Source organism: Pezoporus flaviventris, unplaced genomic scaffold (assembly GCF_033815535.1).
Source record: "Pezoporus flaviventris isolate CSIRO_AGI_PZ_B2104156 unplaced genomic scaffold, CSIRO_AGI_Pfla_v1 ptg000007l, whole genome shotgun sequence".
In the NCBI taxonomy this organism is placed as follows: Eukaryota; Metazoa; Chordata; class Aves; order Psittaciformes; family Psittacidae; genus Pezoporus; species Pezoporus flaviventris.
The window spans coordinates 15,549,186-15,576,264 of record NW_026892555.1 but is presented as its reverse complement, the minus strand read 5'-3'; the positions used below and the strand labels follow the sequence as shown (position 1 = coordinate 15,576,264).

General features: G+C 35.7%; 1 protein-coding gene across 3 annotated transcripts in view; it reads right to left on the bottom strand.

Moving 5' to 3' along the window:
• CSMD3 (CUB and Sushi multiple domains 3) overlaps positions 1 to 27,079 on the bottom strand; it is a 601,317-nt gene that overhangs the window by 431,424 nt on the left and 142,814 nt on the right. For all 3 annotated transcript variants that reach the window (XM_061447844.1, XM_061447845.1, XM_061447846.1), the window contains exon 4: positions 15,031 to 15,225. In XM_061447844.1, coding sequence (XP_061303828.1) covers positions 15,031 to 15,225 — 195 coding nt within the window. The remainder of the gene's footprint in view (positions 1 to 15,030; positions 15,226 to 27,079) is intronic.

Here is a 27,079-nt window from a genome sequence, read left to right as displayed (position 1 = left end):
CTACCAAGAAGGGGAAAAATGACTGCTACTGCTGAACCCAGGACAATTTCTCATTATGCTACTCTGGTAAATTAAACTAATTTCCCCAAGTCAAATCTGTTTTGTCCATGACAGTAATTGGTGAGTGATCTCTCCCTGTCCTTATCTTGACCCAACAGCCTTTTATTATATTTTCTCTCTCCTATCCAGCTGAGGAGTGTGAGCTGTGGTGGGTACCTGGTGTCCAGCCAGGGTCAACCTGCCACAACGGGAAAGACAAAATGGACTGAGGCAAGTAGAGAGCTGTCAAGACTATTTGGGGTCTGGAACATATGATCTTACTGTTGTCTTCGCACAGAGTAAATGGAGCCAGTTTCTTCTGAAAGATGCACCATGAAAGGGAAAGAGAAAATGACCACAAACTGGAAGGTAGGAAATTCTGATTCAATGCAAGTAACAAGAAATTTTTTGAGTGAGGTCAGACCCTGGAAAAGAGGTATTCAAAACTCAACTAGACAGGACACTGAGCAATCTTGCTTTAAGCAGAAGGTTGGACTAGAGGCTTCCAGAGGCTGCCTTCCAAACTATGTGATTTCATAATTCTATGATCAGACATTAGACAGACCATCAATGTGGCCCTAAATATAGTCTAGACAACTAATGTACATGTAGCCTTCTATACTGAAGTTGAAGGAATCCCTCAAACCCTGCCTATTCCAAATTCAGCTGAACACCACTGTGGTTTGTAGCTTCACTTAAGTTGATGCTACAGGAAGCTATTTAAATCTTTGGTCATTGAACAGCCTTCATAACTTCTAAACATTTTGAGAATTATCATGAAATGTGATGTTTATGTGAATCAGTCACATAATATAAATATTAATTATCATGATCTGCTGATTTCATCTGAGATAGAGTTAATTTTCTTCACAGTAGCTAGTATGGGCTATGTTTTGGTGTTGTGCTGAAAACAGTGTTTATAACACAGGGATGTTTTAGTCACTCCTGAGCAGAGCTTACACAAAGTGAAAGCCTTCTCTGCTCCTCACCCCAGCCCATCAGTGTGTACACTAGGGGTGCACAAGAAGTTGGGAGGGAACACAGCTGTGATAGCTGACCCCAACTGACCCAAGGGATATCACATACCATATGGCACCACGCTCAGCATGTAATGCTGGGGGAAGAAAAAGGAAGGGGAACACACGCAGAGCAATGGTGCTTTGTCTTCCTAAGTAACCAATACATGTGATGGAGCCTGGCTTTCTTGGAGTTGGCTCAACACCTGCCTGCCCATGGGAAGTGATGAATGAATTCCTTGTTTTGCTTTGCTTTCCTGCTTAGCTTCTCCTTTATCTATTAAACTGCCTTTATCTCAGACCACAAAAGAGAGAGTTTTCTCACTTTCACCCTTCCAGTTGTGTCCCCCATCTCATCAGGGTGGGGAGTGAGTGAGCATCTGTGTGGTGCTTATCTGCCAGCTCAGGGTAAGCCATGACATATGAGAAGAAAGACACATTTGAGAAATGCAGAAAGTCATTAAAAAAAAAAAGTAGATTTCCTTAAACTCTTTTCATAAATCCCATAAAAGAATGTGATACTTCTCCTACTAAGATAACACAGCTTCATTTCCATTACAAACACAGATTTAACAATATATTTACTGCTATCCTGTTGAATGAATCTTTCATTAAAATGTTTTCTCAGCTAAACAGTATTTTTTTTTCAATTATGCTTCCTCTGCAGTTGCCATCAAACATCTTAATTGCTTATGAACACAGTTCAGATCCAAGCAGAAATGCTTAAATGAAAACATTTCAGTCCAAGAAAAAAACCCCACACTCTAGGTGTTAGTTCTCTTGAGAAATATGTAAAATCAGAGATGGAGTAGACAAGTTAATAAGTCAATATAAGTCACATGGCATGGAAGTGACCTTACATTTATTTCTCTTATGTTTTGGGTTTTTTTTTTAAGCCACTACAAAAAATAAGTATGACAGTCTTGGCCACTTCTCCTCCTTCACCTTCTGTAAATGAATAGCCGTATTCCCCCTAATGCAAAACTGCCTAAAATAAGGACAGCAGCACAAGGGTGGAACATCAGAACTTATTATGGAAAGCAGTATATTCTTTTTAATGAGAAAATGGAATTCTTCCATTTATTGCACCATTTTAAATGAAACACTTATGCACAACACAAGTGATCTAAAAAAGAGGCAGCGGGGAACTGGAGAAAAGACAGGACTTCTTGGAGGATTTAACAGGGTTGGTGTTTCCATGGAAACCCTGCCAGTGTACTGGATAGAATCCTCCAGGAACTGGTGACCAAATAATGCAAGACTCCCTAATTGTCTAACAACAACTTGGTTTATGTTTTTAAGTACAACTCTTCACTTAATAGCACACTTAGATTGCCAGAGTTTTATAAAGAAAAGGAAAACAACGTAACATTAAAGTACCCTACACAGGACAAGGTAATGTTTTAGGTTGACTTACACAAATTCTACATTCACACAAAGTTTAAATATATACATATATATATATAATAAATAATATAAATACGAAGCAATCAACATTTTAAGCAGCAATATAGTACACAATATTCCAAACGACTCTGTAAAGAACACCCTAAATCTACTTCAGCTAACTGAACCTAGCCAGCTAACACTTTTGGTCTCAAGACAATCTGCACAAACAATGCAGCATTTTTTCTGTATTGAAGCTCAGAGAGAATACTCTCATTTTTATGCATTTGCGTATTTAGTAGAAGAAAACATCTGCATACACATATATCCATGTACAAAATGTTAGACTTGCTTTGTGTATGAAAAACACCCCATCACATACAGTGAACCTATAATTGCTGTCAATGGAGTTGAGCCTTGAAACACAGCACACACCAGCTCTTCAGGCACTTGCAACTAGTTGTCTGCTGCCTGTTTTTTAAGACACGACTGTCCCAGGTTGTTTTCTTTGGGGCAGCCTGTAGTTCAGACTAATTTCTAGATGGACTTTCATATTTGTCCTCAGTAGCCAGCTCTGCAAAACAGTCTTCACACACTTCTCATTTCCAAATTCCACAAAAGTCTCTGGTTTGCACAGTGCTACTCCGCTTGTCAAATATTTGTTCACATTAAATACTGTCAAGTGTTTTCTGAATTTTTAATGTACAGTGTGACAAAATAAATTGCATCAAAGTTTGCAACCTCTGGGGAGGCTGTTACAAGACCTTGAAAATTACGTGTTGACTGTTTACCTACCTGCTAGAAGAGTCTGTGACTTAATCAGTTCATTTATCTTCATTTGCTATTTTTGGTTTGCTTTAGATTTTCATATAAAGCTGAAATGGTAGTTTGACAACATGAAATGTTTGGAGGTAGTGATGAAAAATGTTATACTTAGACATGAACAGTTTGTCTTCAGAACATCTTAAATATATAGATAACGGTGGGGTAGGGCGGAGAACACAACTCAAAGGAAAAATGTATTTTTGTTCCAGAATTCCATTTTCTTTCTTCAATTTACAAGTTATATGACAAGTATCATTAACTCAAGGAAGTTTATTTGTCTGGGGTTTTTTTGTTAGTTTTTAATGCTTGTACTTACATCTTCACTTGCCACATATTGTTCTATAAATGTGTGTAATACTGATCCCCTAACTGAAAGCTCTTATCTAACAGAGGTATCTGAACATTGGCCAGTAAGAAACTAATTCTGTTAACATTCCAGGACTTGTTGATAAGTTTCAAGCTATTCTTCATAATGGATCTAAATACTGATGGCAAAGCTTTTTACTAGCAACTTCTTGATGTGGAGCATAGCTCTTCCAAAGTGTTATGCAAATGATGGTATGAGGTTTAAGAAGGAAGACTAGAAAGACTGGAAGGGTGAAATACTGGGGATAATAGAAAAGGAAGCTTTTAGTGTAATTATTTGGGTACATTTAGAAAATCTCTCAATTGGACTCCATGTGCTAGCCTAGCCAGGAAACAGCTGAAGTGCAGGAGTCTACCAACCAAGCCTGCCATTTCCAGAGCTGTCAACATGCAGACTACACATTAATTTATTCTGGGACTGGAGGCCTACAGAATTACTTATTCTGTAAACCATCTCCATAGTGCTGGCACAAAGCAGATAATATGAGGTATTGGAACTTATATCTGAGAGAGAATTATTTGGCTGATAGCAAGATCATTATAGCATCCTTGTTCAAAATAGCAGGTAGTCCTGCAAATAGCAGGGTAGATGTGAGACAAATAAATTTAATACAAAGATAATTGAAATTATTATGGTTGTAAATCTATATGCAGTACCACAAAACAAACTGAATTAACATGCAGTGCCATACTTAGCAGTTCAGGATACATGGCTTTTTTTGTCTGGGTGTTCTGTGCACATACGAAACTAAAAAAAAAATCAGCAGGAGGCTCGTTCACAAACATGAATATTCCCTTCTGCATGCTCTCAAGAGAATCACAATTCAGAGGAAAAAATCAGATACCATGTTAGGCATGTGGAACCACTGATTTTAACAGTAACAGAATACTGAATGAACCAATAAACCAGAACCTATTAAGCAGCATAATCATTAGATAGCTTGAATCCTACGGAAGGCTCCAAACATCAAAAAAAAACCCTCATGTGCTTCAAGAGACAATCCAAACTATGGAAACTGTATTCTAAAAATGGATATATTTTTACAATACAAATCCATTACACAGCACTAATCCAATGGGTTCAAATGTTAATTTTTTTTCTGTTCTAGGAACTAAGAAGAAAGTAAGTGTTCAAAAATTTTAATATCACCTTCCTTAAAAGCATGGAAGTGCAAAAAAGTTTTGGTTAAAAAATACATTCCAGCTACAGTTCTAAGACTCTCAGATGTTTGAAATATATTTCCTTAGTTTCTTTTTTAACTCTTTAATACTGTAAAAATAGATATTAAAATCAGTGTCTGTCCAAGGAAACTACTTAGTTAACCTCTGCAGGAAACTGAAGTCATACACTGACACACTACACTGATAAAATGCAGTATGGTAGCATAATTTTCAATACAACTAAGGATGTAGAGGAAAATTTATACTGCAAAATAGAAATAACTTGTTTACAAAGGTCTTAAGCACTTGTACTTCTATGAATTTTTGAGTGGATGGGCTCACCACTGCAAAGTCACTGAAAACTATACTGAACTTTTAAAATCCTAGAAAAGCTCAGTCTTAGCTACAGTGTCTCTTACATAAAATGATGGACTTGTCAACCTGAAATATCTGAAATTCAACCTAAGAATCACGGAGTGCACTCTGGCCTCTTTGATAACCACAATTCCTTAAATAACAGTGAAAGATGATTTCATGGTAGTAATGTAATTCTTTAAATAACAGTGGGGGATGAAGAGGAACACCTGGTTTATAAAGGTTGGTTGGACAAATATATAGAAAAATGTATCACTACTGGGACTGAAATAAAGAAAAATATTATAAATATTTGGGCCTGGGGGTCTCTTTCCCCTTTTTTGTTAATGAACAAACTTTAAATACTGCATGTGAACAGCTGCATCAGTAAAGGAAAATCCTTTTTGTTTTAATTTAGGAAAATTGTTTTTAGCACAGAGAAAGAAACGCCTTTTAATTGATACTTACAAAAGTACTAAAAGAACGGAATGATAGTAATGAGATAGTCTCACATATATCAAAAAATCATGTACCAATGTAACATAATGTCTTTCACCTGATGATCATGAGGCCATCTGCAAGTGAAACACAGCTTACAGTTAAGAATACAAATAAAAATAAAATTAAAAAATAATTGTCATCTATACATCACTGAAATATTCAGACACTCTTCAAGGCAGCACCAGATGAAACAGCATCAAAAGGGGACATATGTTTGACAGAAGGCAGGATAACTGAAAAGGACTATGAACAGGTCTACCATATGTCAAAGTCATACATTGGTTTTCTATTGTAGTTAAATCTGTTCATGAAGAAAAAAAAAAAAAAGGAACAGACAAAAAAAAAAAAAAACACAACTCTCCAGACTGTAATAAAAAATGTTTCACTGGTATGGCCACAAGAGCCATCAAACTGTGCTTGAGTGTGAGGCATGCAGTGGCTGACCTTAATTTCGGGAAACAGTTTACAGACCCAGAGAGCAAGTCATAAATTTGCAAGGTGAGGAATCAAATTCCCTTTTAAGAGGTCTTTTTAAATAGTAGAGATTTTTCTAAGTATGCACATACAGCTGTTATGTATACTTGCTTTTCTTGCACAGTTAAAGCTTACCTGAAGAGCTACAGCGACTATAAAAAGTGGATAATGAAGCAGCCATGCATCTGTCTACAAGAATAACTAAAGCAAGCATGGCTGCTTGGAACAGCTAAAAGGAGCAAACCGTGGACAAGTCACTTTGCTGACTTAGCTACATCTTAAATGTATACAATTAAACAAGAAAGATGAGAGCATCCTGGATTTCTTAATCCTGGACTATGAGCAAGGCATAACTGCATGTTATAAGCAATGCACAACTGTGATTGTGCTTGCAACTGCATCACCGGGGGATGACAAAAGAGAGCTGTCATTACTGTACTTTGGGCACCCAGAGCAGCCAGTTATTGATTATTCTGCTACTCATTCTTTTGCTTTCTCCCTTCAGTGAAAAAGTACTCTTAATCCATTTTCTGTACCATTTAAACCTTAGCTCAGTAAGTATCAGACACCTTAATTTGATTTACTCAGGTTCCTGGGGTGCTAGTGATTGTTAATGGTTATAAAATTTGAACGCAGTCTTTGGTCTTCCCAGTAATGCTAGAAACTGAACACTTTACAAAATCCTTGGTGTATGGATGATGTCTACACAACTTGGCCAAGTGATGGAAACCCTTTGAACTTTTATACACAGTTAGAGGAAAATTCCCAAAATAGTTTATGAAGTTATGATCATTACTGTTATTCGTAAATCACTGCTTTTCTAATCCTCTTCAGATGAACAGATATATAGAACATAATTTTCATTACACATTGTTTGACAGAAATTAAGCACTGCCTCAGCATTTTACTTGATGCCCAAAGACGCAGGAGGACTGAATCGCCAAGGATTTCTTTTTCAGCATTAGAATTAAATAAAATAGGAGTAAATGAAGAATTAAGCCATAAAATTATTCCCATAAATATGTGTACTTTGTTTTTTTTACTTCATATAGTTAGAAAATTGGAATCTGGCACTGTATTTTTTGCCAGCCTGGAGATTTATAGATTGCAGTAAATAAACATAATAGTATTCTGGGACTTTGGCCCGGTTTGTCTACAGCTCCTGGAGGCCTTACAAGTGCTTTATTCTGTGGGCAATACAGAAAGATAAAAGCCTTGCCCATCTACCTGGAATTCAATAATTAATCTATTCTGAAAAAAAAAAAATCCACAAAACAAACTAAAACTAATCAAGAAAGCATTCTTCATTAAGAGTGTTATTTAAAACCCAGATCATTATTTTTTAAATAATAGAAAATAATTATAATAACCCTAATAGACTACATAGGTGAATAAATGGACACACCAGCACCTCAGATGGCAGAATAGTGCATATTGTAACTATGAGTTGTGATCAATAAATTACAAAAATCCTTATCTATTCTTCACTAGTTGGGGCCAAACACTTCAAAAGAAAACATGGATAAATTAAAACCAGTCTAGAGGAAATGAACAAAAACTACTTGTGGTCTCAAAAGCGCGACTTCTGAAGTAATAGTGCATTAGCAATACTGTAGTTAAAGAAGACCAAAACTAAACAAGTAACAGGAACTTGTAACAAAGAAGAAAATAATTGGTTTCTAATATAGATATATTAGGAAGCATAAAGTCCCATGAAAACTAGAGTCTGTGGATTAGAGACTTCCTTGAGCTATTTAAATAACACTTCACATATTTCCTCACTTTTTATGCAGTGGTGTGCAACAGACTCACAGTCTGAGTTCTCTGATTGTTTTATTCTTCTCTGATCCTTATCTCCAAGCTCTGAACCATCCCATTCTGCAACCCCAACAGCAGATATACATACATTCAAGCTGCACCTTCACGCACAGGCCACCACACCTTCTTCTCTGCTGCTTCTCCTGATAAGTTTGTGTCTGTCCTTCACCATGCTCCAGCTATATGTGCTCCCACACCATGTCTCACTTATTCTAACAGAATCACAGCTCCCTGACTGCACGTGGAGCTGAAGTTCCTCCTGCCTAGTTTTATGCCAGGCTGACTTGAGGCAGATGCCCAGATGTCCTTTCACCTGGCTTTATCGTTTCTGAAGTTTCCCATATTCCCATTACTCTGCACCTTTTCCTTTTGATCCCTGTCCACTGCTACCTGTCTTAAATGCGGGTCAAAATGTCTGTTTCCCATAACGGTTAGTTTAAAGTTATTTTGTTTCAATACTGATCCGAACATGGTTTCTTTTTAACTCATGGTTTATGCAAGAAGAAGAAACTGGCAACTATCAGGCCTCAAAACAAACTTTTAAAAATTATTATTATAAAGTTTTTTTTTTAAAGTTCTCTGACATATATACAAAACACACATCTTTACAATGTGTACTGGGTTTGCATGCCAAGGTCTTCATAGCAGGTAGGCTACAGAGGTGTGCTCCGTGATAAACTGCTGGAAGCTTCCCCCATGTCCAATGCAGCAAATGCCAACCAGCTCCAAGACGGACCCACCACCGGCCAAGGCTGTGGCCATCAATGATGGTGGTAGCGCCTCTGGGGTAAGATATTAAAGAAGGGGAAAAGTTACTGTGCAGGAGCAATTGAAGCTGGAGAAGAGAGTGAGAATATGTGAAACAGCCCTTCAGACACTAAGGTCAGCACAGAAGGAGGGGCAGGAGGTGCTCCAGGCATCAAAGTAGAGATTCCCCTGCAGCCTGTGGTGCAGCCCACGGTGAGACAGGATGTCCCCATACAGCCCATGGAGGTCCATGGAGAGCAGATACCCACCTACAACTTGGGGAGGACACCACACTGGAGCAGTGCCCAAAAGAGGCTGTGAGCCTGTGGGGAGCCTGCACTGGAGCAGGTTTCTGGCAGGATCTGTGGCCCCATGGAGAGAGAATCCCACATGGAGCAGGTCTGCTGGCAGGAGCTGTGTCTGTGTCTGTGGGGGGACCCATGCTGAAGCAGTCTGTTCCTGAAGGATGCACCCCATGGAAGGGACTCAACACTGGAGCAGTTCATGAAGAATTGCAGCTTGTGGGAAGAATCACACTGGAGAAGCTCATGGAGGACTGTCTGCTGTGGGAAAAACCCCACAGTGGAGCAGGGCAAGAGCATGAGAAGTCCTCCTCTGAGGAGGAAGGAGTGGCAGAGACAATGTGTGATGAACTGATCACAACCCCTATTCTCCATACTCCTGTGCTGCTGAGGGACAGGAGGTAGAGAAAATCCTGAATGAAATTAAGCACAGGAAGAAGGCGGGGTGGGGAGAAAGTGATTTTAAGATTTGGGTTTTTTCTCATTATCCTGAGATCAATCATAATCATAATTACTTTGATTAGTAATAAATTAATTTCCCCAAGCCAAATCTGTTTTGCCCATGATGGTAATTGGTGAATGATCTCTCCTTGTCCTTATCTCAACCTACAAGCCTTTTGTTATGTTTTAGAAAATATATGAAGTATATAATATTGGGACATAACAGCAAACTTACATTTGTGAGAAAGTAGAAGGTTTATGGACTTAACCATAGACCATTGTTCAAATTCTTGATTAGCCAATTTGGAAATGTAATTACATAAAATTTTATACTCTTAGACAAGGTCCAACTTGGCCTTGAATACTTTCAGGGGCAGAGCATATATATTAGAAATGCTAATATTGTCATTATTATCACAGAAAAAATAGTACATTTTAGCATGTTAGGAATATTTGATAATTCTAATATAATAAACATTCATATTTCTCTAACAATTTCCTGATATACATCAATAATGACTTAGTTTCAAATAATTCAGAAAAGTTTCACCACTATTTTGAATAATAAGAAATCTATGGATCTGATCACAAATTAAAATTCACATGGGGATTTCCTGTTCTTCAGGATTAGATACATTTGTTCATATAAGCAGACTGTGCATTTATGTGAAATGCTCCTGACAGTGAGAACCAGATACTATCCGGAGAAGAACACTAATAAAATTAAATGATAGAGAGATAACTTCCATTATGGATTCACAAAGTTCTTCTATTCCAATAATTCGAAGCAACAAAAGGTAACGTAGTGTCCTTCATTAAAATGACATTCAGGGTATTATTTTGCTCTGCTTGAAAGCACCCACCACTCTACTTGAAAACACACATTTGCATTATACTCCTATAATACTATTTCAATAGCAGTAGTAGTCCTTTTTCATCATCCTCACCCCTCACACACACACACACACACACACACACACACACACGCATCTTAATTAACCTCTCTAATTTTGAGGAAGCAACATTGCCATTTGCAGACCATTTACATTTTTTAATGCACCAACCATAAGACCATGGGCCTTTCTAAGGCAATGATTTATAATATCCCAAAAAGGACCTGTGGAGCAATCTCTGAAAAATTGCTCATTCATTATTCAGCTTAATGTCTTATACACAAATACATCATTCTACAAAATATTTTTATTGGTTTTCTTTTTAGATTTCCTTAAATAATCCAACATGTTGTAAATTCAGTCTCACACAGCTATATTGTGGCTTTTCCAAAGAATAAGTAGTAACAACTGTTTGTGTATAAGAACTGGTTTCAGATGAAAAACTGCTCGATCTCTGTGAGATGTAATTTATTCCTGCCTTTAATTAGTGCACTTCATTTTCCTTTATGCATATTGTCAGTTCCACCAGTTAATGCACTGCATGGCACCAACTGCTGTACTCGGACTTTATTTCCTGCTTTGTTCTCCCCATAGCCTACAAAACCCAGCTTACAACTAAGATACAAAGACAGTGTCAGCTTATTTAATGCTCATATTACTAGATTATATTTGCCACACTTCCATATAATCATTTACCAACCTGCAGCCAAATTTCCCTGTGAAATTCTTACACTGTTATATTAATATTTCTTGCTAGCTATGTGAAGTTTAATTATTTTTTTTTTCACAATTCTGTATCATTTTATGCTGTACATAAACAGATGTACTCCTTCAAGAAAGTATATTGGATTGTCTGCAAGACTCTCAGATACACTTTTTTTCATTTGAAGATACTGTTTTATCTGATGTAAAACTTAACTCACGTAGTTGAAATATGTACAGTCATGCATCTATGGAGTTACAGCATTATACCAGTGACTACAATTAACAACAATTTCTCTCCAGTGGGTTCTGCACACAGGAAATAGCACAATATTCAATAGTGAGATGAATATGACAATATTCAAATCTGATAGCCATTAGATCACTTTTTAAAATATGAAGTTATACGTATCTTAGTCCACTTCATTTGGAATAAAACCACTGAAGAAGAATAAATTAAGTATACCTTTCTACAAACAAGTAGAAATAAACATGGATATATATGTACAGGGGAATTACAGAATTCCCAGACTTGGAATTTAGTAACAACCTCTCTACTCTTTTACCTGTTGTGGCAAAATATAGAAAAATACTCAATATCCTCCCAGCTCAATAATCAAAAAAGCTGAATTACATTTTGTCCACATAAAAAAAAAATATTTTGCAGCTGTATGTATAGACAAGAGTGACAACACTTTTAGAAATACAAATAAACATCTATTTTACCCTGGAATACGAAAAGCTTTAAAAATAGAAAAGTTAGAATACTTGCTCCATTGTGAAAGTGTCTAATTATTATAACCTTTATGGAATGACAATATTATATGCAAATGTAACCTTATTTATTGGCCTCAGTAAATTACTCCTAGTTTGCTGCATTATGGAGAAACTGCAAGCTGCAGCTTTATCTCAGGAATAGGTGATATGATAAAGCTGCTGTCATATTCCACTGTTGAAAACAACCTTATCAAAATTAATTTGTCAAGGAAGAAGACATTATGTAAAAACTAGTCATGGGTTGTGCACAGTATAATTGGCCACAACATAATAAATCAACTGAGTTTTATTTTAATTATTTGTGCACTTGTAATAAATCTAATGAAAATTACAGTATTTAAGTGGATGCCAGAATATGCAAGTGACAGGTGGAAAACTGTGCATTCGAACTATGTTCCCTGAAAAACAGGACATAAAATAAAGCAATTGTTAGGTATATGCATTGATTTCGTTATACAATCTAAGTAATGAAAAAGGAAGCCATTTCAGGAATAACTCTTTTCTTCATGAATAAAATTTGGCCCCAAAATGTGTAACTTAAAAAAAAAATACATCAGAGTTATGCACCAAATTTAAACCATAAAAATGTAATAGGGTCTCATTTAATGGCAATACTGGTCATCCCAATGAAATTACCCTCACTGAGACATCAATCTCTAAGAATTACACTGCTAAAACACAAGCATGACCTTCTCCTGATCTCTTCATTCACAGTGAATGCAACATAAAAGATATGATCTAAAAAAAAAAATTAATCCCCAAATTTGTTTTTTCTGAATTAGAGGCAGAGAACAACGACATTTACACACAGATGATCTGAATACATCTGACCTTAACTCTGCTGACATATAAGCATGCTGTAAATTTAGAGCTTTATTTCCCATAGATAAAAATGAATAACCAAACAACAAAAGATAAAATCCCAATAAATATTGAATAAACATACTTTAGTGCTATTCTTGAGGTTTTTTTCTAAAAAATCAGACAATATCATTTCCTAGGTCATGGCACAGAAATACTCTGTATTTCCTCAATCCAACTAATTATATTAAAATGAACAACTAGTACATGCATGTCTGGAAGAGACCTGGCCATCTACCAAAAAACAGTAGTCACATTGTTCGGTGTTGAGAAAAATGAATTTGTACACATTGTCCTGGTTTCATCTGGGATACAGCTAATTGTCTACCTAGTAGCTGGTACAGTGCTGTGTATTTTGGCTTTAGTCTGAGAATAATTTGAGTAATCTCAAAATTACACACTTGTTTGTCTCAGGATCTCTGGTTTAGATGTAATGACCATTGGTAGGGAACAATAAGATATTTATCATAGCAAGTCTTAAAAGACGAGTGCTTAATTGAAGAGAGTCTCCATGGCAAACTGAGAGAAAGGGATAAGTAGCTCATTAGTGGGTAATTACCTTTAGCAACCTTCTGCAGAATTCTAGTTTGGATAATTGCATTAGCAAAATCAGGACAAATTCATTAGAATGGAAACACATAGGGCTCTGTATTAAAAGTAAAGTTAGATGTTTCTGATATGAAACACAGACTCATAGAAGCAACTACTGAAAACAATTAGTTTTTTTTTTTCAATCAAACAGAGACCAAAAATATCTGAATAGTAATTTGGTGCATTAAGCCTTAAGCCATTATGCCTGATGTCAAAACAAGAATCTATCACATTCCCAGGTTACATTTCAGTAATTTGTAACCACTACTACTGAAATGCGCACCTTGCTTTTTAAAGTATTTTATTTGTCAAACTTTTAACCCCTAGATTCTTCACATTCCCTTGGAATAAAAATAAAATCTATCCAAAGTTCTACTGAAAAATGTAGTATCAAAAGCATGTGTAACACTGTGACTGTGATGATTGAGTGGTAAGTGGAAGCATCAGGTTCAAGTCTCATCTTCTTCATTTAAGAGTATAAAATTTTATGCCATTACATTTCCAAATTGGCTGATCAAGAATTTGGACAATGGTCTACAGTGAAGTCCATTAACCTCTACCTTGTTCCAAAAGTAAATTCTGTGCAAGTTAATATATTCTCATCAAATCTTTTCTATGATCATCTCCGCAAACAGAATTTGGATATATGCCTTGATTGTGTATCTTTAGTATTAGCTATCATTTTTCTGAGAAGTAGGAAGGGAAAATTCAGGAGTTACAGTTTTATTAGAAAATAGTATTATTAATAAGAATAATTTCTTATTTTCTTCAAGGTCAAGGTCTGTATTTTCTTCAAGATCATGGGTAGCCATATTAAATAGCTCTAAGCCAACAACAGGAAACAATAGAATGGTATTTCTAATTATACACATTTCCTACATATAACTGCTTTTTTGAGATACTGGTTAACCAGGTTTTAACCTAAGTGAATCTTGACTATTTTTTTTTATTTTAATCTGAGACTTATCAGGATGTTAATTTACATTGGAATGTTTTTGTAGCCCCTGCAAGACTGCATCAAATTTCTTGGGACAAATATAAATTTTACATTCTACAAAGCTAACCTGTGAAACCATAAAATCATTTCAGGCTTGCCTGACATTAACAGTGCTTGATCAAAATATAATCTTTATTGTATTTTGTATGCAATAGTGATAATTTCACCATTTTATCATCTTAGTTCCTTTCATTACGCTGCAAATGTTATAGTCTCAGAAAATAGAACTCAACCATTAAACAGGATCCCCTACTACTGCAATAATTCTAATACAACAAAGTAAACAGACTCGAGCTACAATATTTGTTAGAATACAGCAGATATCCTATATAGAAATCTTAAGGTATCAATTCTGACTGAGAATGAGAGTAAGCCCTCAAACTCAACAGTCTTGGCAGCTTCAGACTTCAGTTTGCTCAATATCCAAGTTAATACTCAACAAAAAGTCATGCATTAGAAAGTATTAATGTACCCAAAATTTCCATTCCAATAGTTGCAACATGTCGAACACAGACATTTCTGTCCTGCTTATTACAAGGTTTCTAGTTCTTATTTCATTACATATATTTTAGAACAGATGAGAAATAGAAAAGGATATTGACTTAAAAATTTGTAGGTGCATATGCTGACATATATGCGTGAGCAAGAGGTCAAAATATTTTAAACAGCTTTTCTTTAATCACAGTCTAAAAGTAAATAATTAAAACAGAGATTTTAAAGTTGTACATAATAATAAATATAATATATATTCTAAAACATTAATGTAGCATTTCTCTTACCTCTACAGATAGGGACAGGGAAATCCCACGATGCCGTATTCGCGGAGTTAGCCATGCAAGTAAGCTGAGGGTGGCCATCCAAAATATATCCAGTTACACAGCTGTATCGGATTTTGTCACCAACATCGAATCTCGTACCATATAAGATACCCTTTGGTGGAACTCCTGGATTGCCACAGGAACTACTCTGCAATTCTGGATAAGACATATTTTTATTACTTATAAATTTTTTATAAATCAATACTACCTTTTCTGAAGAATATAGAACACAAATTACGGCAAGTTTGGGCAGATAGTGTGTTTTCATGGATATTATACAACTTTTTAACACTGAAAAGCCATTACTGACTTAAGTCTATTAAGTATCTGCTTACATACCCAAATAGTCAAGGTAGAATATTACATGAAATAGAGCATAAGGATTTCTTTAAGCTACAGATATAGTGTCATATATTTTTCTTAATTGATAGCAAAGAACTCATTACATAGGAAAAGGAAACAAAGGAAATTGATATATTTCTGACTGTTAAGTTATACAACTGCAAAACAACAAACAAAATTGTAAATACAGACATGAAGGAACATTAGACTTTTAATCAACAAAAATCTGGAAGAATAAACAAAACTACTCAAGAAAATATTAGGAGAAGGTTTCAATAAACATAAGCCTGAGCATGATTAGGAAGCTGTTGAATAATCTAACACATTTTAGATAACAAGGCAAAAACTGGTAAGATGCTGTGGGTAACTGATTTCTGAAAAAAGTATTGGTTAATTTAATCATATACAATAACATAATAGACTTCTATTCTAATGTCATGCTTAGCCATTTAGAATCCAAAATGAGTCACAGCTCTGCTGTTAGTTTGATCTCTGTGGACATTAATTAGAGTTTACTTTTACTAGTTGGTACTCACACTCCAACTGTGTACCCTTATTTATAATGTTTCAGCATTATAAACAGCTTTATTAAACATCTCCCATCATTTACTGCTGAAGTCCTTTAGTTAACGGCCGTAAGAAGATAGATTTTTTTTTTGGTATAAGTGTGACCAAAAGAGATTTCATATTACCATGAGCTCTTCAAAATTGGCACCATGTATACTCACCATCCTAATGTGAACACGGAAGAGACAAATCAGGTAAACCTGTATTTGGATTCATAACAGATTTCCCTAATCTACAAAGTCAGGAAAAAAGATGTAAGAACAGAAGGGTATGTATGTATTGCCTTAATTTCTTTTCTTCAGTTCCATGCAACTAAATTCTTCTTCCATTTCCCTGATGTGCACATGGGTGTGTGCACACAGGAACACACACATATATAGGTGTGTGTGTGTATATATATATATATATATATATATATATATAGTATGGAAAAAATATTCAAACTGTTATAGTAGGTTTCGAAACAAGCAGCATGGCTCATACGATACATTACTTCCATGCAAAGAACTACCTAGAACTAGGATGCAATATTAGATCTGTGATACTAGCCGTGAAAGAAAACTATGTAGCAGTTATTAAAAGAATCCAGTATAATCCTATATATATGCTATGTATGCTATACATGTCTATATACATATGCTGTACGCAAAATACATATTAATGTATCTGCAAGACTTGCTGTAACAATCATGTTTGATGTGAATTTGTTAAATATGTAGATTATTTGATGCTGTTGTTGCTGATGCTTTCTCTTCTATAATAAACTCCATGGGTCTTGATTTGACTTTCATTGACTTGAATAAGGATACGGAATAGAAGTAAAAAGATAGCCTGTCTCATCTTGGTCACTTCAAAGCTCACCCAAGTGGCTGGCATTCTTACTACTGTTTTATCAAACTAAGTGTTCTGCCCTCAAACAAAAACCCTTCCCTACCCTCATATCTGCTTGCAAGAAGAAGGCACTGCTGCAGCTGACTCCTATATATTTGTTCAAAGGGATTGCCTTAAATCCTTTAAAGGTTTTTCAAGGCTACTCCAGTTATTATTTATCATCACAGCATTTCAAAATAGAGGCAAGAATATCATCCTGTGGATGTTGGTTATCTTACTTATCACATTATATTAACTTGAAAACTCTGCCTGTACATGCTGTCTCTATTTTCAGCGTCTCCAAGAATAAAACTTTCAAAGGCTTGTATTTCTGAGTGTTCTGTAAAAAGGTCAGAAAAAGATTCCTTGTCCTTTGAAATGATGAATATAAAGATCAGTGATGCCTTTAACAGTCACTGCGTAAAATTGCTTGCTTTATTCTTACTGCTGTTTCATCAGGAATTACCAACAGAAGGCAATATATTCTTCTGAAATTATATTTTAAACCACTAATTAAAAATTACCCTCCTTCTAAAATAAAACTCATTTTTCCAGTTGCAATACTATATGACTTCTCTACAAAGAATACTTGGCATTTTACATCAACTTTTTAAAATTATGAAAGTGGCTAGTGAGTATATGTCTACTTCCAACCCTTCAAATAATTTTGTTCCTGATTTAGGTAAGAAAGTAAAAGATAAAGCATACAATTTAAAATATATTAGTTTCTCCTGCTATTTTAATTTTTAATTCATATACAAGTACATTATTTTGAAGGAGTGTGTGTAATTCACCAAGTAACTGCATTTAGTCTTTTCTGATAGTATCTATTTTCAAATTGAATTTGACACTGCACTACCAATTCCCTGCCATTTAAAGCTACTGATTGTTACTTTGAGACTGTCAGCTGTCAGGGAACACAGGAATTGCTAAACTAGATCATAATTTTTATTCTGCTCTGCACAGATTCTTGACTTCAATGACATTCTGATATTCAGTAATGATAGGAAGTGCAGAAAACTATTTCCTTTTAAATTTGCCACACTGTAATTTGGCTGAAATTCTCCTTGTGCACGTACTCTGAAAATAAGCATAATTGAATTTTTGCATCATCTTTTTTTTTACTTTTTTTTAATTGTGTATTGCTGTTCATTTTTTTCAAGCAAGAAGTCCCAATTGTTTCAATCTCTCTTCAAGTAGGAATATTCTTTGTCCTACATTTACTTGTCAGGTCTCTCTGACATGAAATCATGTGCATTATTTGCTTGCGCAAAACCAAAATACTTTTTAAAATAAATATTTCACCTGTAAACGACATACATATTAACTTATATGATGATAAAACACTGAGGTCGAAATACCCTGTAATGCTTTTCAGTAAATTTCTATTTCATTAATTCTTATTAATGTCAATGGAAATTCTTTTCAAAGACTGTGGGTAAAATATGCCTCAGAGACTTCTGCTTAGCAGAAATAGATATTTGTTTAAAGACTTTAATTATCAGAAATTCAGCCACTTGTAAATACTAATTAATAATCTATTCAAATTAAATTACATTAAAATCATTTCTTTGTGACAATGCTTTCAAAAACACAGCTAGGACACGTTGAGACTCTTTCTCAGCATTCATTCAAATCATAATCATATATGGAAATTTCAAATTTACTTGCTTTTCATTCAGATTTTATGTCAGGATTTTATCCTTTTTTTAATGTTCCTTATTAAAGCAAGAGTAGCACCACTCATCCCTCAACTGCTTGAGCATGATATTTATTATATGATGTCCAGAAAAAGTATTTCCAAATGTTCCAAAAAAAAAAAACAGTGTTTGCATTGCATTCAGCTTGGTGAAAAATACTTGTATATTCTCTGCTGAAGATGAATGTTCTTCACATACTAAATCTGATTAGAAACTTAGGAACATAAGGAACTTTGTCTTTTTTTAAATTATTGAACCACATCTTTTTTACAGTTTCTGTTCACAGCTATTACAAAGCATTATGGTCCTATATTTCCCAACCTAAAGTGAGAAACACTGTCAGCATCAACTGCGTATCTTCACGAGTCTTCACTCATTGGAATTCCTATGAAGTACCCCAATAGAGGGCTAGTCCTAGGCTGCTTGTTCACTCACGTCTACTATTTCAAACAATTCCTCTGTAATTCCTCTGCCAGTCAAACCTGAGTACAGTCCAAGTAAAACTTTTAAACAAAAAGTTCAGGTTAGATATTATGAAGTTCTTTACTGTGAGGGTGGTGAGGCACTGGAATGGGTTGCCTAAAGAAGTGGTGTGGCAGTGTTCAAAGGCCTTGGGTGACACGGTGTGTCCCTGTCCATGGCAGGGGGGCTGGAACTCTATGATCTTAAGGTCCTTTCCAACCCTAACCATTCTATGATTCTAAGTAATATGCCATTCTAGGGACCATTCCAGTCGTCTTTTGGTACAGGACTTGGTGTAACTGGTAATACTAGAACGCTGGTGTACACAGATATCCCATAGAAAAGTAGCACATATGAAATTTTTCTTACTGATAAGCAAGAATGCTTTGGTATTGAAGACTGATTTCAGAAGTGCTGCATGTACTATGTGTGTAGAGTACTATACAATTAAAGGGTCACAAATATTAGGAAAGCTGATACATTTGTAAGAGTATGAAGTGGCCTGAAATTTACTTGCCCAAAATTCACAAGAATCAAATCTTCTAAGGGTATAATTTAGATGCAGACAGTTTTCCAAAGGTTTTAGAAACTAAAAAAGTAACTCTGACACATAGTTTCTACTTCATAATATTCTGCTTTTTGTCTCAAAATGTATTTTGTTTACTTTCTTTTCTACTCTGTTCTCATTCACATTGCTCTGAATATATGAGTAAACATGACCTAGATTTAGATCTAAAAGGGTCTAGAAGAATTAACTGATGAGTATAGAAACATTATCTTCCTACACACATATTGAAATCTACATACCAATCCCACGTAAGTGTACAGAGTGAGAGAAACCACAAGAAAAAAATTGAGTAGGCATTATCAGTGCAGTGAAGGAAAAAATAAAAAACTTAGTGTCAAAGTGGCAATTTAACTGCACAAATATGTATGCTTCAGAGAGCAAAGAAAGAAGCAATACAGATTTATTAAGAGAGATCAAATGGGAAAAAATTCACTCCCCAAAAATCTAGGTCTAGTAACTGAACAAGAAAAGTGATTATTCCTTAATTCTAACAGATCTCTTGCCTCAGGATACAAGTGCAGAACGAAGAGTCACTATTCTGAAATCCACATTTGTAGGTGGGCAAGAGGAAGTGTGAGAAAGATTGTTTAGGGGGGGATTCCTAAAAGGAAACAAGGTAAAATGTGTTGTTTCTTCTCTTGTTCTTAATTGCTCTTTCTTGATAGAGAAATTTCTTTGTAATAGTAACCTCAGTGAGGGTCTCTACTGTTGACTAAAGATAATAAAGCTAATTACATTGCACAGTTTCTTAAATATCTGTTAATGAATGACATAAATTTGCTCCTTTTCTTCCCTTTAAAATGAATTTAATGCCAGAAAATGACAGAGGAACTTGATTATTTGGTGTAAAGCAACTCTTTAGTATAAGGGTGTCTTTTAAAACTGTCCTGAGGGAACTTTAAATACAGACTTTAATATACAGTTTGATTTTCATTGTAAGTACATCGAAACAATCACTGCATTTGCCTTCTTTGCAAATAACACAAGAATATTACTCTTTATAGCTTTAAAGTCACAAGATATTTTCATTAGGCACAAACCACTTCAGCATTATTAGAACTGCACTAATAGAACTCTTCTACAAGCAAGGGAACAACAGCAGTAGGAAGAAAAAAACCCTCCAGGATATGTGAATCAGACAAGTGTTAAATGTAGTTGTGTAGTAACAGTGATACAGTGAGCATGACAAATGTAATACAGGAAACGGTCCAGGGTTTGTCATATGTTCCCTTCACATGAAATACACTGTTTGAATGCCTGTTTAAATCAGCCAAAGACAGAGGACAGCACCAGAGAGCTGAAAGACCATGCAATATAAAATGGTAGTCTCTAATTTTACCATTTAACAGCATAATCCACCACGAACTGAAATGAACAGAAAGATGACTATGAGCTTCAGTAGCAGTGGTTAAATCTGATATTTCACCATTAGACATGCTTCTAAAATGTCACCTGAAGGGAATGACAAACAGGTAAAAACTGTTAGCTAAGACAGCTCTAGAGTTAACAGCACCAGCCACCCTTTACAAATTCCTCTTTACTTTGACTAAAGCTTTATCTGCAGTAAATTCTGATACAGCTGCTGAGAGCACCAGTTAAACTGTGAGTATGGCTGGAAGGTAAATTCACGTAGTGCATGGACTGAGAAAGAGCCCTGGTGACTACATGAAGTTTTGGAATGGGTGTAGAACAGAAAGTGTCACAGAGATTGCTCCATCCACTGTGCTCTTCAAATATTCAATGACATGAGTATAGTCCAGAGCCTGAGGTACTGTATCTGCCACATGTGGTCATTCTTCAGTCTCCCAGGTGAAGCCTAGACAGATACACCCTGCTTGCCATGCAATGGCTGTGTAGATACATCCATATATGAGCCATAACAGGATTCTTCCATTTAGACTGCAGTGATTTTGAGCACGGTTTTTGGCATAGCTGTATTCTGTAGGCAGCTTGGAAGCGGCTTTTGTGATTACAGAGATAGGATAATTTCAGAGCCCAGGACAATCTAAAATATAATTCTAAAACCTGTATCATATCACTATACCTTTGGCAACATGTGTTTCTTACTATGCCTCTTAAAAGTTATACAAAATAATTTCATGTACAATTTTTGAATATTTATAGCAAGAATATTATATCATTCATATATACATACTGGTTTTTATATATATATATCATAGTATTACTTATTTTCATTCTACTGTTGCCTGAACGCCTCACTTTATTTTGCCTTATGCTAGGTACTTTATAAATGTTGCATTATTCCTCATTGACTGTCCTTACCTGGAGGATTTACAGTAACCAAAGATACAGAAAGCTAACTGAATTTAGGAAAAGGCAGTCTGCCCACCAAAGGAGGATGTCATAGTAGAAACAATGATATCTGTTACATCATATAAACAGTGTCTCCACATAAATTTCAAAGACAAGAATGGCTATTTGTTAAAAAAAAAGTTATTAATTTTATGTATTTATTGTATTGCCATATCTAGATTCCTACTGCAAATAGGGCTCCATTTTGCAAAATAGGGTTCCATTTTGTTAATACAAGTACTAGGAAGAAGTAAAGTTTTTATATTCAAGATGACAGGAATACTGAAAGTAGAGAACAGAATGAGATAAAACACATTTTGTGGAAAACTACTGGGACTTCTTAAGAGGACTTAAGAAGAAATGCAAGAGTTGACACCTGACCACTGATAGGAAATGCTAATTAGTGAATTGACTCTTAAAGTGTTATAAAGGCTAATCTGAATGATTTAAATGGTTTAAATGATTATAAAACTAGAGACTGGCAAGTTTTAAAAAGAAAGCATGCAATATCTATTCCAATTTCCTGTTAGCAAAGGTCATCTGAACTGATCAGTATATAGTTTGAGGATACACAGACATGTCCACGGGTAATCAAACTCATGTCCGACTTATTGGACAAGGTTTCCCTGCCACTGGTCTTCTCCATAAACTGGCATTACACTGTGTCGTGGTTTAAGCCCAGCCATAAATCAGACCATGCAGTCTCTGTCTCACTCCCCACCTTTGCCACCCCCCCCCCCCCCCCAAGAAGGATGGGGAAGAGAATCAAAAGAATGCAACTCCCATGGGTTGAGATAAGAACAGTCCAGTAACTAAGGTATGACACAAATCACTACTGCTACCACCAATAATAATAATGATAAGGGAAATAACAAGTGAAGAGAACACAACCGCTCATCACCCGCCAATCAATACCCAGCCCAACCAAGCAGTAATCTAGCCCTTCCGGGTAACTACCCCCAGTTTATATAGTGGACGTGATGTGCTGTGGTATGGAATACCTCTTTGGTCAGTTTGGGTCAGGTGTCCTGTCTCTGATTCCTCCTGGCTTCCCCTCCTCTCTGGCAGAGCATGAGACTCAGAAAGTCCTTGGTCAGAGTAAACATTACTGGGCACCAACTAAAAACATTGGTGCTATCAGTGCTGTTCCCAGGCCAAAAGTCAAAAATACAGCACTGAACCAGCTACTAAGACGGAGAAAAATGACTGCTACTGCTGAACCCAGGACACACTGAAGACAGAAGATTTCTGCTATGTTGAACTTTTCAACTTCTTCTTTTTGTTTTAAAGAGAAACATTATTTCTGCTTCAGTAGGTCACTCAGGGTTTAATACTGGAATTGAAAGCGTAAAATGTGGATATGGCATATGCCATGGATTTATTATTAGATAGTGGCATAAAAGGGCACAAAGAAAATCAGTTTTCACTTCATGAAAGGGACTAGGCACTTAGAGCTGGGCACTAGGTGACACCTGAAACATTCAGAGATGCATGACCTGGCAGAGTAACAAACATTTCCTTCCATCTGTATCACTGGTAACATAGAATTCCATTTATTTCATATCTATAAATAATATAAAAAACATTTCCTTGGTATATGTATGTGTTGGTTCTAGGCCAGGTTGGACAAAGCCCTGGATGGCATGGTTTAGTGGGAGGTGTCCCTGCCCATGGCAGGGGCATTGGAACTAGATAGTCTTAAGGTCCTTTCCAACCCTAACTATTCTATGATTCTATGATTCTGTGGAATACTTATATATAGAATTACTATTAGGAGACATCACAGTGCTCTGTTAAAAGTGTACATGTTCGAAGCAATTGCATCTCTTAATTGACTACTTGCTTCTTTTTCTCAAAGGGCATGCTGTCTCTTACAATGATGTTTCAGTCTGGTTTCCACCATTATTGCTGGTACGAATGATTCGTTAACAACACAGTTTACAAAAAACATGTTTACAAGAGTTCAAGTTATATCCCTATACTTATTTTTTAAACGTTTAGCCATTTAGACACCAGAAAAGTGGGCCTTAATTCTTTAGTTTTCATTTAGAAACTTTTATTTTAGAACTTTCTTTTGGAAGAAATCATTATTCCCTCCAAAATCTGTATCACAGTTGTTTTTGCAGTACATCATTTCTTGATACAATTAATGTACTTAGTGTATCTGATGGCATAATCAAATAATCATAATCAGCCTTCTGAGATGTCATGAAGACACTACCGAAGTCTCCAGAGGTCTTTTCTTTTTCATAGTGAATCTCAACTGGCAGGTTGAAACTACTGCTCAATCAGTGGAATATATAGTGGTTAGGCAGTTCCTCTGCTTTGTCAAGACTAGACTGCTGTAATTACTTTTCTAAATGTTCTTATCATATCCTTTTAATAAAATATCTTCTTTAAAAAACATAAACTCTTTACCCTTTAATGTGTCTCAAGATCTCAGCCCATCAGGTGAAATTTAAAATCCTTAACCCAAGTTCCCTTTTAAAATGTTTTCATGAATGCCTCACAAAGCACCAGAACATCTTTCCGACTCTGTATGGATATGATAGAGCTTATTCACGTAAGAAATGCACAAGACATCTTTTATCACATTGCACAGCTGTCATTAATATGCATTTCTACTCTCAAGATTCTAAATTTGTGGTAACGCATAAATAAATCTAAAGTAAAAATACTACGTTCCTAGGTACAACATGACATTGTGAATCAAAATATTTTATCAAAATGCTGAAATATAATCTCCATTCCAGATCAGGATGGAAACGTAATCCCTTTTCTTTAAATCAAACCATACTTAAAGATCCTGCATTCAGAACATAGCTGAAATCTTTTATTTTCCTCATTTTTCCCAGTTTTTATATGACATGACTCAGAAATATTTTCTATTTTCAGACTCCTTTTCCTAACCACATTCATACTTTTAAGGTCTGAAATGAATGGCTTACTAATAATGCTATGTTTTATTACAAAATGTTTCTTTGGTTAATGTCCATCTGAGTTACAATATGAATTTTTCACTAAAAATGTACAGACATGAGAACATTTAAAAATACTGGCTCAAGGATATATGCATGATTCTGCTTTTAATGGTGCTTACCCTGAGAATTTCAGTTTTGAATTGCGTTATGTCCTAATGCCTCTACCAATTAAGGTGAAATAATACAACATTACTGATCGTGTCCAAATTACTTACACAATGATTCATTAACCAGGAAAGACAGTGATAAAATTAATGGATAATGTGAAGAAATAAACATAGGTGACAGGCTGTTCATCAAGAGTAAGCAGAAAACATGTGAATAACATATTACATAAAACTTTGTTTTATAACTCAGTGCTGAGCTGCGCACACATGTACCTTCCAAAACTATCAGCTTTCCACATGGGAGGAAAGGCACATTCTACTCCAAATACAAAAGAATTAGGTCTAGTTTTCCCTTCTACTCCATCTTTCCTTTACACTTTAAGCAAGAATTTGTAGGTGCCCTTTCCTGGGAAGCAGTTATCTGTAATGGCTATTTTATTTCAGCATTATGCTATCATTTTTGCAAGAATTAACATTAGTGTTGGTATTTAGCATTCTATTATCACCTTCATTGCATGGCCTTGTGCATTTCCTAGACAACACCTTTCTTAAGCCTTGAAATTTGTCTGCTTTGCCTTATGCTGGGGGCAAGTTCTCTAGCACATTTGAGAAAACATTTTCAGAACTCTTAAGCATAGAAGAATGAAAGTAGCGTATTTTCAGATGAAACATACGATTTCCTTATGCAGGAATGATGTAAAATGTCTGAAAAGCACAAATACAGGTTGGGAAGGGACTGAACTGAGAGAGACCTGAGGAGAAAGACTTGGGGATGTTGGTTGATGAGATACAGCAATGTGTGCTTGCCTCCCAGAAAGCCTTGGGCTGCATCAAAAGGAGTGTGGCCAGCAGGTTGAAAGGGAAAATTCTGCCCCTCTACTCTGCTTTCATAAGACCCCACTTGGAGTACTGTATTTAGCTCTGGGGCCCCCAACATAAGAAGGACACAGACCTGTTGGAGTACATCTAGAGGAGGGCCATGAAAGTGATCAGAGGACTGGAGAAGAGATGGCTCGAAAAAGACCTTGTAGCACCCTCCAGTACCAAAGTGAGGACCTACAAGAAAGCTTTTTACAAGAAAGCTTTATGCATGAAGCTTTTTAAAAGAAAGCCTTTTTTTTACAAGGGCTTATAGGGATACGGTAAGGGGTAATGCCTTTAGATTAGGTATAAGAAAGAACTCTTTACTAAAAGGGTGGTGAGACACTAGAGCAGGCTGCCCAGAGAAGCTGTAGATGTCCCATCCCTGGCCAAGTTCAAAGCTGGGTTAGAGAGGGCTCTTTAAAGACCCTTCCGATACATAGCATTCTGTGATGCTATAGAAAAGAAAGAGCTGTCAAGCTGAATATTTACCAGCATGGGGAGAATTGCTTCCTTTAGGAAGTAATTCCATAGGGGGAATTACTGTCCTCCAAGGAGCTTTGTGAAAAGTGCTTAATTATAATTTTTTATTCTTTTTAGTAGCAAAAAAATAAGTAATATAGTCATGCACATGATTCAATGCACTACTGTCTCTGGGCTGTGCACCCTTATGGGCACATTTCCCCAGAGGTTTTAAAATCAGAAAGGGCTATGCGTAATTTCTAGTCTGAGTCCTGCAGAAGCAGAGATCAGATAGTTTTCTTTGTTACTGCTGTATCAAAATAATTGTGTTTTAAGACATAAACAGTAAAAGGCATTTAATCTTACAGATGCAGTGACAGAGAGAATCCGCAAAGTAATACTTGTGATACAGGCATATTAACTTCCTTCCTTCAAGTCTCCTTTTGTCCCCATCCATTCAGGTTACCTGCTGTGGGTCATTCCTCTTAACTGTTATGGGAATGATTAGAAATAGTCATAATTTAAGGGGAAGGAAAGGTTTTTCATTAACATAACTCAAGATTTGAATTAACTTCTCATTAAACATCTGTGTACGTCACTGTTTCTCTGGCTATCTGTACATGACAGGTTAATATTGATACAGCCATGCCAGTCATATCTCTGAATTTACTCATATTTCTAAACTAAGAAACTACTTGAACAACACCCTTTCAACTTCTACTTTTAAATACTTACAATATTCTCTACTTTTATTGAGAAAAAGAAAAATGTTCTAGA